At 36.7% G+C, this 12,565-nt stretch overlaps 3 protein-coding genes and 1 long non-coding RNA gene across 4 annotated transcripts; all 4 read right to left on the reverse strand.

Moving 5' to 3' along the window:
- Positions 1 to 3,532: 3,532 nt before the first annotated feature.
- On the reverse strand, positions 3,533 to 9,639 carry LOC148911880 (uncharacterized). The gene is made up of 20 exons (XM_089028547.1): positions 9,604 to 9,639; positions 9,433 to 9,489; positions 9,266 to 9,322; positions 9,095 to 9,151; positions 8,928 to 8,984; positions 8,757 to 8,813; positions 8,590 to 8,646; positions 8,419 to 8,475; positions 8,234 to 8,305; positions 8,053 to 8,085; positions 7,549 to 7,602; positions 7,107 to 7,160; positions 6,783 to 6,853; positions 6,564 to 6,649; positions 6,383 to 6,477; positions 5,893 to 5,994; positions 5,365 to 5,437; positions 5,046 to 5,073; positions 4,757 to 4,798; positions 3,533 to 3,613 (listed from the first exon to the last, which is right to left on the reverse strand). Exons 11-20 carry the CDS (start codon positions 7,553 to 7,555, stop codon positions 3,548 to 3,550), a joined length of 624 nt encoding a protein of 207 aa, XP_088884673.1. The 5' UTR covers positions 7,556 to 7,602; positions 8,053 to 8,085; positions 8,234 to 8,305; positions 8,419 to 8,475; positions 8,590 to 8,646; positions 8,757 to 8,813; positions 8,928 to 8,984; positions 9,095 to 9,151; positions 9,266 to 9,322; positions 9,433 to 9,489; positions 9,604 to 9,639; the 3' UTR covers positions 3,533 to 3,547.
- A 4-nt stretch (positions 9,640 to 9,643) lies between these two features.
- Positions 9,644 to 9,991, reverse strand: LOC148911881 (uncharacterized). The gene is made up of 3 exons (XR_016119497.1): positions 9,943 to 9,991; positions 9,772 to 9,828; positions 9,644 to 9,661 (listed from the first exon to the last, which is right to left on the reverse strand). It is a non-coding gene; the product is annotated as an uncharacterized LOC148911881 (long non-coding RNA).
- Positions 9,992 to 10,451: 460 nt separating this feature from the next.
- On the reverse strand, positions 10,452 to 11,561 carry LOC148911882 (uncharacterized). The gene is made up of 4 exons (XM_089028333.1): positions 10,965 to 11,561; positions 10,797 to 10,862; positions 10,627 to 10,683; positions 10,452 to 10,512 (listed from the first exon to the last, which is right to left on the reverse strand). The coding sequence occupies exons 1-4, from the start codon at positions 11,126 to 11,128 to the stop codon at positions 10,452 to 10,454; spliced, it is 348 nt and encodes a 115-aa protein (XP_088884459.1). The 5' UTR covers positions 11,129 to 11,561.
- Positions 11,216 to 12,196, reverse strand: LOC148911883 (uncharacterized). The gene is made up of 3 exons (XM_089028334.1): positions 11,943 to 12,196; positions 11,688 to 11,833; positions 11,216 to 11,229 (listed from the first exon to the last, which is right to left on the reverse strand). The coding sequence occupies exons 1-3, from the start codon at positions 12,161 to 12,163 to the stop codon at positions 11,216 to 11,218; spliced, it is 381 nt and encodes a 126-aa protein (XP_088884460.1). The 5' UTR covers positions 12,164 to 12,196.
- Between the last annotated feature and the right edge of the window lie 369 nt (positions 12,197 to 12,565).

Below are 12,565 nucleotides of genomic sequence, written 5' to 3' on the forward strand. Positions count from 1 at the left end.
CCCCCCACCCCCACCCCCCCCCCCCCCCTCCCCGCGCCTGTTTATGACTAGTCCCTAACGGTCGCTTTGTTTCGGTTCCCAATCTCGAACTCCAAAGTACAGCAACTTCAGGAGAGCTCCCTCTTCTCCAGGTGCACGTTATTCCTTGTGCTTGGTCGAGTACAACCTATAAAGTATATGTCCACAAGGACCTGAAGGCGAAGTCGTGCTCGTTTTTCTTTCGTTCCCTCGAAATTTTCGTTTGTTTGTAGTTATTAAAACGAGAGCAATTGTACTCGACTGAGGCCGATAGATACGCTCGATTTGGAACGTTCGTTTCCTTCGGTCTGTGGCCAAAAATATAACCTGCACTCGTTCAGTTAGTTTCGGTATTTGCTCGCCAAAATGGATTACTAGTAACTTTCATTAATTATATTTCTTGGTTTTTTGCAAGATTTTGCAATTTAAGTTTCAGTTTTTGCTGTACAAGTACTCGCAATTTTCCCCAAAAACTATTTATATTGATTGTGAGTCAGTATCCAGTGGCGGATCTAGGGTGGGTTTTTGGGTGTTGCAATCCCCCCTATGAGAGCAATCCCCCCTATCGTGATTTATTATTTATTATTTTTTTTTCATGACAACACCAACAGCATCGCAAGTTCTCAAAAACAAAGGTTGCCGAACACCTTTTTGCTCGCTCTTTTTTGTCTCGCCCGTACGTGGGGGAACCTGATGACACCCACCCACCACTGCTAACAGTAATAGAACCCAGAGGCCGCCAATACCTCCCAGCCGTTTTATAAGACCTACTACCGTTCGGTGCGAAAACACCACTGTGCTAATTTACCGCCCAAAACAACAGAGATATCTCACATAACACCATGCTTACCTACCCCCCAAACAAAAACCACAACACCCCTCACCTTTCGAAATCAACTCCGGCTCCGCCATGATGGTATGTTTGAACCTTTGCATACGGTACAGATATTTGCGCAGGATGGAAATCGGCAGACGTTCACTAAAAAGTGGGGTTGGGGGGGGGGGGTATGGAGGGGGCTATAGAATAGAAATATGGAGACCAGTCAAAACCGTGGGGGGCTGTGATTGGAAACTTTCGTGGATATTTGGGAAAAAGAGGGGCTGCCAACCCCCCAACCCCCCGTCTCTGCGGTGCCTAAAGGCTCGTGCAAGTACAAGAACATTCAAAACATTACTCGTGTCTATTAATTTCCATATTTGTACTCGAGATCGTGCGATTTTTTTTGTTATAGTTCACTCAATAAAATTTCAGTAAAAAAAATGCGAAGCGACCGCCGTTCATATTTGTCTATTTCGCGGCCGATTTTCAGTCCATCGCGCAACTGAAATGCATAAAAAAGATTAGTTCTTGCAGCTTTAAAATTATATTCATATGTTTTTTAAGTACAAAATGATAGAAAATAATTGTTTTGACATTGTTTTGGCCGTGTTGCCATAGCGACTTAATTCGATACTCCTACGGAGTACAATTTACGCTATAATTGTACTTCTCTCGACCAATCACGTCGAGTAATTTTGTTGAGTGTACTACTATCAAATGCATAATTAACGAATTTTCATTTTATTTTCACTTGAATAATTCCTATTAAAACTAAAAAAACTATATATATATAAATATAAAGATATGAATGATTTTGATTATATTTCCTAATTTTTAAAAAAAAATTGATTTGAAAAATTGTAACTACAATAAATATTACATCTTTGTTTCAAAATTCAGAAAGCTTCAAAATATTACTGGACAACTTTTTAACAGTTGCCAAAAAAAAAAAAAAAAAGAAACAAATCAAAAAACAAACAAACAAACAAACAACAAAACAAAACAAAAACAAAAAAAAAAGCAGAAAAAAATAACCCCCAAACAAACAAAAGATAATAATGACAGACTTTTCTCATTTATTTTAATACATACATAGATTGGGTTCACTGTTCGTGTACAGGGTTATTAGATCAAGTATACCAAAGAAACCTACAAATCGGTGATGGAGTGGGCTAACACTGAATGATGGTACTTAAAAGTTTTGGAAATTTGGGAACAATAGGCAAAAAAATGGAAATGAGTCAATCTACTGCTGCATTTGGCCACTGTGAAGGGAGTATAAATTCCATTTCATTTCTCATTCAAAATTTATTTAGTTCCCAGTTTGAAATGTTTGCAATGGTCCATGCCCAAGCCTTATTATCATCTCAATCCCATATTTTTATAGTTCATCTATGTGTGCCTCGCCTGATCATTTTCCCTTATACCCATTTGGAGCATTGAAATTTTCGAAACTTCAAAAATCACTTTAAAAATCTTTATTGGGTTAAATATATAGTTACAGAGTATTACATGATCATAGCAATGTTCAGACAGTGTGGAAATCACATTGTCACATGAATAATATTATTGATATTTAGTAACCACTTTTCCTTTTTCTGATGAAAGAAATATTCTCCTTGTTTCCTATGTATATTAAAATCATAAACCTTTATTTAATTCACTGAATAATTGGCTATAGGACAAAAAAAACATCCTGATATCAATCACCAAGGTAGGCACATTCAACTCCTTGCCCACTAACACAAACTTTATATAAACAAACTATATACATGAACACTTAAGATTTAGCGATTCAGTTGTAGAGTTCACATACTAAACCCATGAACACTATTAATGACATTTCCATAAAGAATCATTTGTTTTATTTTATCAGTTGTCACTGTGTATTATTAAAAGTTGTTTTTGTTTTATGGGTTTAGTGTGTGCCACTCTAACCTTTTCCATTTTCTCTTTCTATTCTTCTGATTTTCTTCCTCCATTTCCCTCTGAGCAGAATAATGAAGGAAAAGGAACTTAAAATTCGAAAAGAGCTAAATTGTCACATTACTTTTCAGTCCTTTCATTCCAATTTAGCCCTTGTTTGAATTTTGAGTTCCTTGTACTTCATTACTTCTTCTTATGAGATTCTGCTGTTGATTTCGAGGTTCGTAATTTTTCCTGTTGGGACAGAGGAGGGGGACGACCGGGTAGGAAGGGGAAGAACGGGCCGGCGGAGCGGGGAGAAGGGGAGAGGGGAGATGGAGAACGAGACGCAGGGAGAGCAGGAGAACGAGCAGAACGGCACCTTTCGCCCGTTCCCCCGTCTAACCTTTCGCCCTTTCCATATACTTCTCACTTGCTCATCTCCCTTTCCTCCTTCTATCTTCTCCATTTCCTCCCTTTCCTATCTCCAACTGACGCCCGTTCCCTCTTTTTCTCCTCCCATTTTCCTCTTCTCCTTGTCTTTCATTTCCTTCCTTCCTTCCCTTTTTGCGGAAGTAGTTCATTTTCTACAAAAAAGCAACAGCAAAATGTTAGTCATAAACACAGGAATTTTTTCTTATTATCTAAACATGGTTTTTTGATATTTTCAATTTCAGTCATTACAGTTTTGCATAACAGTAATATCTGTACTACTCTTCTTTGGTGAATCACAGGAAAATGTGATCTGAGCAGATGTACCAAAACCATAAATGTATCAGATGTATCAAAGCCATACTTCAAATATTAACCTTCAATTAATGTTGACTCATCTCCTGTTGATGAAGGAGAGACAAGTCCTCCAAACTGAACCTGAAAAAAAAAAAAAGAAAAAAAAAGTAGGGAAGCATATATTAAAAAATAAATAAGCAATATCTACAGTACTATGAGCAATGTCAAAGCATTGTAATGAATACTGTATATTACTTATTCATTTTTACACAAGTACTGATTTTTGAAATATGAATATCAAAAACCAAGTATTTAAGTCCTCGGTTCCAGATGTCTCAACACCTTACCCCTTAAACCTTCAGTCCTCGGTTCCAGATGTCTCAACACCTTACCCCTTAAACCTTCAGTCCTCGGTTCCAGATGTCTCAACACCTTACCCCTCAAACCTTCAGTCCTCGGTTCCAGATGTCTCAACACCTTACCCCTAAAACTTTCAGTCCTCGGTTCCAGATGTCTCAACACCTTACCCCTCAAACTTTCAGTCCTCGGTTCCAGATGTCTCAACACCTTACCCCTTAAACCTTCAGTCCTCGGTTCCAGATGTCTCAACACCTTACCCCTCAAACCTTCAGTCCTTGGTTCCAGATGTCTCAACACCTTACCCCTCAAACTTTCAGTCCTCGGTTCCAGATGTCTCAACACCTTACCCCTTAAACCTTCAGTCCTCGGTTCCAGATGTCTCAACACCTTACCCCTTAAACCTTCAGTCCTCGGTTCCAGATGTCTCAACACCTTACCCCTTAAACCTTCAGTCCTCGGTTCCAGATGTCTCAACACCTTACCCCTCAAACTTTCAGTCCTCGGTTCCAGATGTCTCAACACCTTACCCCTTAAACCTTCAGTCCTCGGTTCCAGATGTCTCAACACCTTACCCCTTAAACTTTCAGTCCTAGGTTCCAGATGTCTCAACACCTTACCCCTCAAACCTTCAGTCCTCGGTTCCAGATGTCTCAACACCTTACCCCTCAAACCTTCAGTCCTCGGTTCCAGATGTCTCAACACCTTACCCGTTAAACCTTCAGTCCTCGGTTCCAGATGTCTCAACACCTTACCCCTCAAACCTTCAGTCCTCGGTTCCAGATGTCTCAACACCTTACCCCTCAAACCTTCAGTCCTCGGTTCCAGATGTCTCAACACCTTACCCCTTAAACCTTCAGTCCTCAGTTCCAGATGTCTCAACACCTTACCCCTTAAAAACTTCATAAGTAAAAAACCTTTACTTACCTCACTATCTCCTACTTCTTCTTCAGAGTCAACTTGAATTACCTAATGGAAATTGTAATAATTTGGTGAGATTTTTGTTATGGAACTCAAATATGAGGCACAACATAATATGATATCTGAATTTGAAAAACAGTTTATTGTACATAGTTATTCCCATGTACTTCCCCTCCTTGCTTTAACAACACGTCAGTATTCCTTGACATTAATTTGAGGGGAAGGAAAGCAATTTATTGTCTTTTGTGTTGTAATTAGGTTATTTAACATTTGAAGAACTTTATAGGGTACTCACATTTCCTCTGTGCTGGCTTTGCTGGTTCCTAAAACACGAAAAAAAAGTAAATAAAAACTGAAAAAAAAGTAAATAAAAACTGAAGAATGGAAAAATGTTGTATGCAAATGTGAAAATAGATATCCTTGGCTTTGATGTAAGAAAATTGATTAAAGGCAGTCTGAACGTACTTTGAAAGACCAAACCAATATGTAAAAGTACTTAATATTACCCTATATTCCATAGACAGTATCCGTACAATTTTGGTATATAACTAGTGGAAATGTTTCAAATTATAAGTACTATTATATTGTTATACACCTAATTATTAATATTATACCTCAATGCCCTGTAGTTGTCCAGGGTCGTTGAACAATTGGCAATGGCATTCAAAATGCCATTGAAGTCTGCACCTGTTGACAATTCAGTTTTTATTAATAATTTAGAAGTTCCAGGGGGAGATGATGAGGTCATGTCGCTCCTTTTTGCCAGCATGAATATAAAATCAATTTTGAGAATACACAATTTTTTTGTTCCCTTGTTTCATTAAGACTGATTGATGAGGTTTTGAAAATTTTCTGAACCCCCCTTTTTTAATTCCTGGAGTCAACCATGAGTTCATTCAAAACCTGTCAGAAATACCATGTTATTATAATCACATGTTGCTCATGACTGTTAATTATGGCGAGAAGGAAGTCCATTTTGCTACTCATACATCCCCCATAAATAGCCAAGGAAATAGATATAACCTTTGTTTACCATAAGGTATTAACTTTATTTGCATTATTCCAAAACAGTTTTCAAAGATTGTACTTTGTCTCAGTGAAACCATAGTTTCAATGCTACTACAATATGCATCATTACTAACCATATTCATGAATCACAAGACTCAGGTCTTCACTCTGGTCTGGCACGCATAGAAATACATCCAGACCATGGCAGTGACCACTGCTGGTGTATCTTGATAAAACTGTTTAAAAAAATGCATTATTAATATTTCAAGAACTCACTGACTTTCTCATAAGGCTTTTGTACATGTAGGAGCCAATTTGCAATATAAGCATATGTTCATGATGTCAAACCTTTTCAGACCTTAATCACTCCACTAGGGACAAAATGCTTATACATTATCAATGATTTTTAAAGCTATTGGTTCATTAAACTTGCAGATCATGTTTTACCAGGGAAGGTTCAATTGATATGAGGTTGAATATGAATATTTTAAAGAGAATGAACATGAATATTGCATGGAGGGGACTAAATCTTCTGAATGGCATCATTTCCTAATACGCAAAAACAAATATTACAAAATCAAATAGGATTTATGATAGGAGCCAGTCAAAAAGATATTAACTTACTTTCTTCACCATCTACTGTTCCTGCTTTTGCATAGAACAGCAGAGGAAAGTTCTGCTTGGCCATGGAAGCGTCTTTGCTTATGATATTTAGAGACCTTAAATTTTAAAACACATCCGATATTTTAATACTATTGGTTTTTAATATTTCATTTGATATAAATTTTACCTAAGTCCCATTTACCTGCAGAGACGTTCGAATTCGCCACCCATTCCTGTGGTCACTATCGCCAAAAATGGCCTTGCCAGATTGATGGCATGATAACAGGCCTGTAAAAAATTTGAGTAACAAAAAAAACATTAACATGAGAACCATTTATGCATCCCAGAAAAAGTTGTTGAAACGAAAATGTTATAGCTTCATATATAAATTATAGCTAATAATAGATAAAAATTACAGTACCTCATTATACCCTGGAGGAAGAAAAATCAGATCCCCTCCACACATGCTGTGGATGTAGTCCAAATCATGCACTAGATAATAATTATTATACCTTATTAATATACAGTAACTATCAATTGATTATAAAGCTTTATTCATCGGTGAACACAGCATTACACATTGTTTGTTGATCACGCACAAAGCAATTCAAGACGAGTCTCAAGGAAAACAAATAGGTAAACCTAATGTACTATTTTGTTTCCCTGGTGCCTCAGATGAATTGCTTTGTGCGTGGTTACTTCCTTATACTATCAAAAACGGACTGTAGTAATTACAATAGCATACCAGCTTTGTGTGATTCTCTAATGAACTGTGCAGAGGTTTCAGCCAGGGACCCAACTAAGAGAAAAGCACAAAATGTTTTTTGAGTTAGAAACTTAATGATAATAGATAAAAGAATAAGCAGAACATGAATATAAGCAATTGGCATAAAATAATGTTTAATTTGGAATTGTAATTGATTCATATCTAATAAGGAAAATAAGCTTAATTATTTTCATAAGAACAGAATCAAGAAACTGGAAATGAAGAAACAAACAAACAAATACAGCAGACAGAAGGTGTATGACAGTTCTTTACTGAAGATTATTGGCATTTGAATAAAAGGAACATAATCAATACCTATAGATACATAATTTGAAATATTACTTAATGATACCAGGACTGAATATGTTATGATATTATCAAACAATATTTATTTTTACTAAATAACTTGCAATATTCTTACCCTTCATGCCCCTCCCAAGAAATCCCACTTTCGGGCTGCACGGGATCAGCTGTTCTATAAAAACAATAAAAACAACAGTGTATCCATTTCTACTCTTCAAAATGTTCTGCGTTTTTTGTCATATTCAGGATATCTACTCTATTAATAACCCATGGCCAAGCTCGTCAGTAAGTGGCATCAAATAACAATCCTAGAGCTAACATACACTGTATTAATCTTATATAAAGAATACATTGAAACAGCATCTCCAAACCATCTCAAGGACCATATAGCTGTCATATAACCAGGATATAATAATTGGCATTATTTTTTCCTGTCGTAAATAGAGTATGTCCATTATAGGAACACCTCCTACCAAGCCCTTGTAGAATAGTCCCCGGTGGAATAACAACAATAATGAGCAATATCAAATTATCCCAGTGATACTTGCTAATGAAATAAAAAAAGGAAGAGTTTGAATAATAACACATTAAATAAAGGTTTTGGTTTTAGAAATACACAAACCTTCATCCGTGTCTTCCTCATCTGTTTCAATATCTAATAAGGATAAGTGACGATGTTTAGTATACGAAAAAGATATAAATACAAATATAGATACTGATTTAGAGCATCTAAAAAGCAATAATTATCATAAAAACATTTAATTTCTTCATATGTCCAATCTCTTATTCATGTACACTCTCACCATTTCCGGAAAAACCAGCTGCTCTTGCTCTCCTGTTGCCCACAGGTGTGATGGGGGGTGGCGATGGAGAACCTATGTAAAAATAAAACAAGAAGTTATTCTAAGAAATAAATAATGCTGTAGAAGTACATATCAAGTAAATATTAAGAAATTATCCTGGAACATATTGCCATAAGTGTACTTACCAGCTGCTCTTGCTCTCCTGTTGCCCACAGGTGTGATGGGGGGTGGCGATAAAGAACCTATGTAAAAAATAAAACAAGAAGTTATTCTAAGAAATAAATAATGCTGTAGAAGTACATATTAAGTAAATATTAAGAAATTATCCTGGAACATATTGCCATAAGTGTACTTACCAGCTGCCCTTGCTCTCCTGTTGCCCACAGGTGTGATGGGGGGTGGCGATGGAGAACCTATGTAGTAAAACAAGAAGTTATTCTAAGAAATAAATAATGCTGTAGAAGTACATATCAAGTAAATATTAAGAAATTATCCTGGAACATATTGCCATAAGTGTACTTACCAGCTGCTCTTGCTCTCCTGTTGCCCACAGGTGTGATGGGGGGTGGCGATAAAGAACCTATGTAAAAAATAAAACAAGAAGTTATTCTAAGAAATAAATAATGCTGTAGAAGTACATATTAAGTAAATATTAAGAAATTATCCTGGAACATATTGCCATAAGTGTACTTACCAGCTGCCCTTGCTCTCCTGTTGCCCACAGGTGTGATGGGGGGTGGCGATGGAGAACCTATGTAGTAAAACAAGAAGTTATTCTAAGAAATAAATAATGCTGTAGAAGTACATATCAAGTAAATATTAAGAAATTATCCTGGAACATATTGCCATAAGTGTACTTACCAGCTGCTCTTGCTCTCCTGTTGCCCACAGGTGTGATGGGGGGTGGCGATAAAGAACCTATGTAAAAAATAAAACAAGAAGTTATTCTAAGAAATAAATAATGCTGTAGAAGTACATATTAAGTAAATATTAAGAAATTATCCTGGAACATATTGCCATAAGTGTACTTACCAGCTGCCCTTGCTCTCCTGTTGCCCACAGGTGTGATGGGGGGTGGCGATGGAGAACCTATGTAGTAAAACAAGAAGTTATTCTAAGAAATAAATAATGCTGTAGAAGTACATATCAAGTAAATATTAAGAAATTATCCTGGAACATATTGCCATAAGTGTACTTACCAGCTGCTCTTGCTCTCCTGTTGCCCACAGGTGTGATGGGGGGTGGCGATAAAGAACCTATGTAAAAAATAAAACAAGAAGTTATTCTAAGAAATAAATAATGCTGTAGAAGTACATATTAAGTAAATATTAAGAAATTATCCTGGAACATATTGCCATAAGTGTACTTACCAGCTGCCCTTGCTCTCCTGTTGCCCACAGGTGTGATGGGGGGGTGGCGATGGAGAACCTATGTAGTAAAACAAGAAGTTATTCTAAGAAATAAATAATGCTGTAGAAGTACATATCAAGTAAATATTAAGAAATTATCCTGGAACATATTGCCATAAGTGTACTTACCAGCTGCTCTTGCTCTCCTGTTGCCCACAGGTGTGATGGGGGGTGGCGATAAAGAACCTATGTAAAAAATAAAACAAGAAGTTATTCTAAGAAATAAATAATGCTGTAGAAGTACATATTAAGTACATATTAAGAAATTATCCTGGAACATATTGCCATAAGTGTACTTACCAGCTGCCCTTGCTCTCCTGTTGCCCACAGGTGTGATGGGGGGGTGGCGATAAAGAACCTATGTAAAAAATAAAACAAGAAGTTATTCTAAGAAATAAATAATGCTGTAGAAGTACATATCAAGTAAATATTAAGAAATTATCCTGGAACATATTGCCATAAGTGTACTTACCAGCTGCTCTTGCTCTCCTGTTGCCCACAGGTGTGATGGGGGGTGGCAATAAAGAACCTATGTAAAAATAAAACAAGAAGTTATTCTAAGAAATAAATAATGCTGTAGAAGTACATATTAAGTAAATATTAAGAAATTATCCTGGAACATATTGCCATAAGTGTACTTACCAGCTGCTCTTGCTCTCCTGTTGCCCACAGGTGTGATGGGGGGTGGCGATAAAGAACCTATGTAAAAAATAAAACAAGAAGTTATTCTAAGAAATAAATAATGCTGTAGAAGTACATATTAAGTAAATATTAAGAAATTATCCTGGAACATATTGCCATAAGTGTACTTACCAGCTGCTCTTGCTCTCCTGTTGCCCACAGGTGTGATGGGGGGTGGCGATAAAGAACCTATGTAAAAAATAAAACAAGAAGTTATTCTAAGAAATAAATAATGCTGTAGAAGTACATATTAAGTAAACATTAAGAAATTATCCTGGAACATATTGCCATAAGTGTACTTACCAGCTGCTCTTGCTCTCCTGTTGCCCACAGGTGTGATGGGGGGTGGCGATAAAGAACCTATGTAAAAATAAAACAAGAAGTTATTCTAAGAAATAAATAATGCTGTAGAAGTACATATCAAGTAAATATTAAGAAATTATCCTGGAACATATTGCCATAAGTGTACTTACCAGCTGCTCTTGCTCTCCTGTTGCCCACAGGAGATGAAGGTGGTGAGGGAGGTGGCAATGGAAAACCTATGTAAAAATAAAACAAGAAGGTATGCCAGAAAAATGAGCTCATATTCCTGTAGAAGTAGGTGGTTTAAGTCAGACACTTATTGTCATACATGTAATTACCAGTTACTCCCAATCTGTCTGGAGATGATGGTGGTGACGGCAGTGGAGAATCTATAAACAAACAAAAAAGGAAGGTATTTTAATAAATGTATAATTATGTAGAAGTAGATAAGTTTAGCAAATATGTTCAAGACAGACACATATATCTTCATCAGCTTATACATGTGCCATTGGCCGCCTCCCCCTGATGAACAGAGCTATACGTATAAAGTAATATAGTATAGTGATTTCAAAGTCTTGAAAACCATTAATTAGTTGAAGGAAACTTTTTATTGAAAAAAATGACGAAATCTTGTAGAAATATACACAGTAACGAACTAGTCAATAGCATTTTAGAAATACGGTTAAGGAAAAAGCCCTTCCAATAAGTTTGAAAATCCCTTAGTTGATAAATTAAACTCTCGTTAAGGATATTTCTTATTGAATAACGTATATGTCTCATCCGTTTGGAAGTTAGATCCTCCACTTCTAAACAAGCCTTCCACCATTGATAATAAAAGAGCCATACGATCCATGCTTCCATGCAGTAATAATATAACCGTATTTCATTTTCACTTGTACTGATTCTTGTGTCAACGCCCGCGCTGTTTTGTGTCAGTGTTATTTCACAGGTAGTCCAGTTTAGATTCTTTTGTTTACTTCCCCACTCTCCCCCACCCCTCCCCCGTAAGGATATATGACAATATTTTTAGATTTTTAGATTTTTAGATGCTACTGACTTACCTGAGGATCTCCGTGGTTCGTTGAACATCAAGACCTTGTCCGACTTCGAACCTTTGAGGCCGGACAAGAGCTCTCGTCCCCCAACGATGCCGTTGGAGATTCTCTCCACAGAAGTTCCTCTGCTGCTCGATCTGAACAAGCTTATTCTAGGCGAGGAAATATTCCAAATCACGATCACTGAATACTTGACGAACGCGTTAATTATAATAAAAGCTTTTTTAAAGAATATGTTCCGCGATAACATTCATCACTTACCCGTTTGGATCAAGCTGGGCAGCAGCCGGTATTCCAGCCTTGATGAGGTCAAACATCTGTTGGCTGGAAAAGCTGGAATAGAAGGTGATGTCCCTCACCCTACCGGCTGCTACCAAGCTGTCGAAGTTGCCCCCTCTTGGTATGCAAGCTACCATTTCTTGTAGCAATATGAATTTTTTTTTATAAGGCCGACCATTCGCTGAAGAAGGACTGAAATCCATTGTAAAATAATGTGCGCGATCGGGAGTATTCTTAGCACGTTGCCGTCAAGTTAGGGAATGATGCTCAAGGATCGAATTTCTTTTTTTTTTTTTTTTTTTTTTTGTAGTATTGAATGACATAATCAAAAAATATGCAAAGCATGTGTAACTAAAGGGTGCAGCACAGTGAATTATCTTTTAGCTAGCATGATTCATATAGGATACATTTTTTTATACTTCGGATACATTTAATTGAAGATAGCCAAAAAAAGTTTTTGATATTTTATATATATCTGAAATATACCAGTTACTGTTTATTTATTAGGTTGGACTTTAGACTTAATAACTTTACTTTTAGAACATTCATTGACAAGATGCGTGCGGCCGGAAATGAGAGAATACGAAAACCGATGTTGCAGGTGA

This window comes from Actinia tenebrosa, unplaced genomic scaffold (assembly GCF_029948245.1).
Source record: "Actinia tenebrosa isolate PJP-AT-01 unplaced genomic scaffold, QUT_ActTen_1.0 PGA_scaffold12__29_contigs__length_12842862, whole genome shotgun sequence".
Taxonomy (NCBI): domain Eukaryota; kingdom Metazoa; phylum Cnidaria; class Anthozoa; order Actiniaria; family Actiniidae; genus Actinia; species Actinia tenebrosa.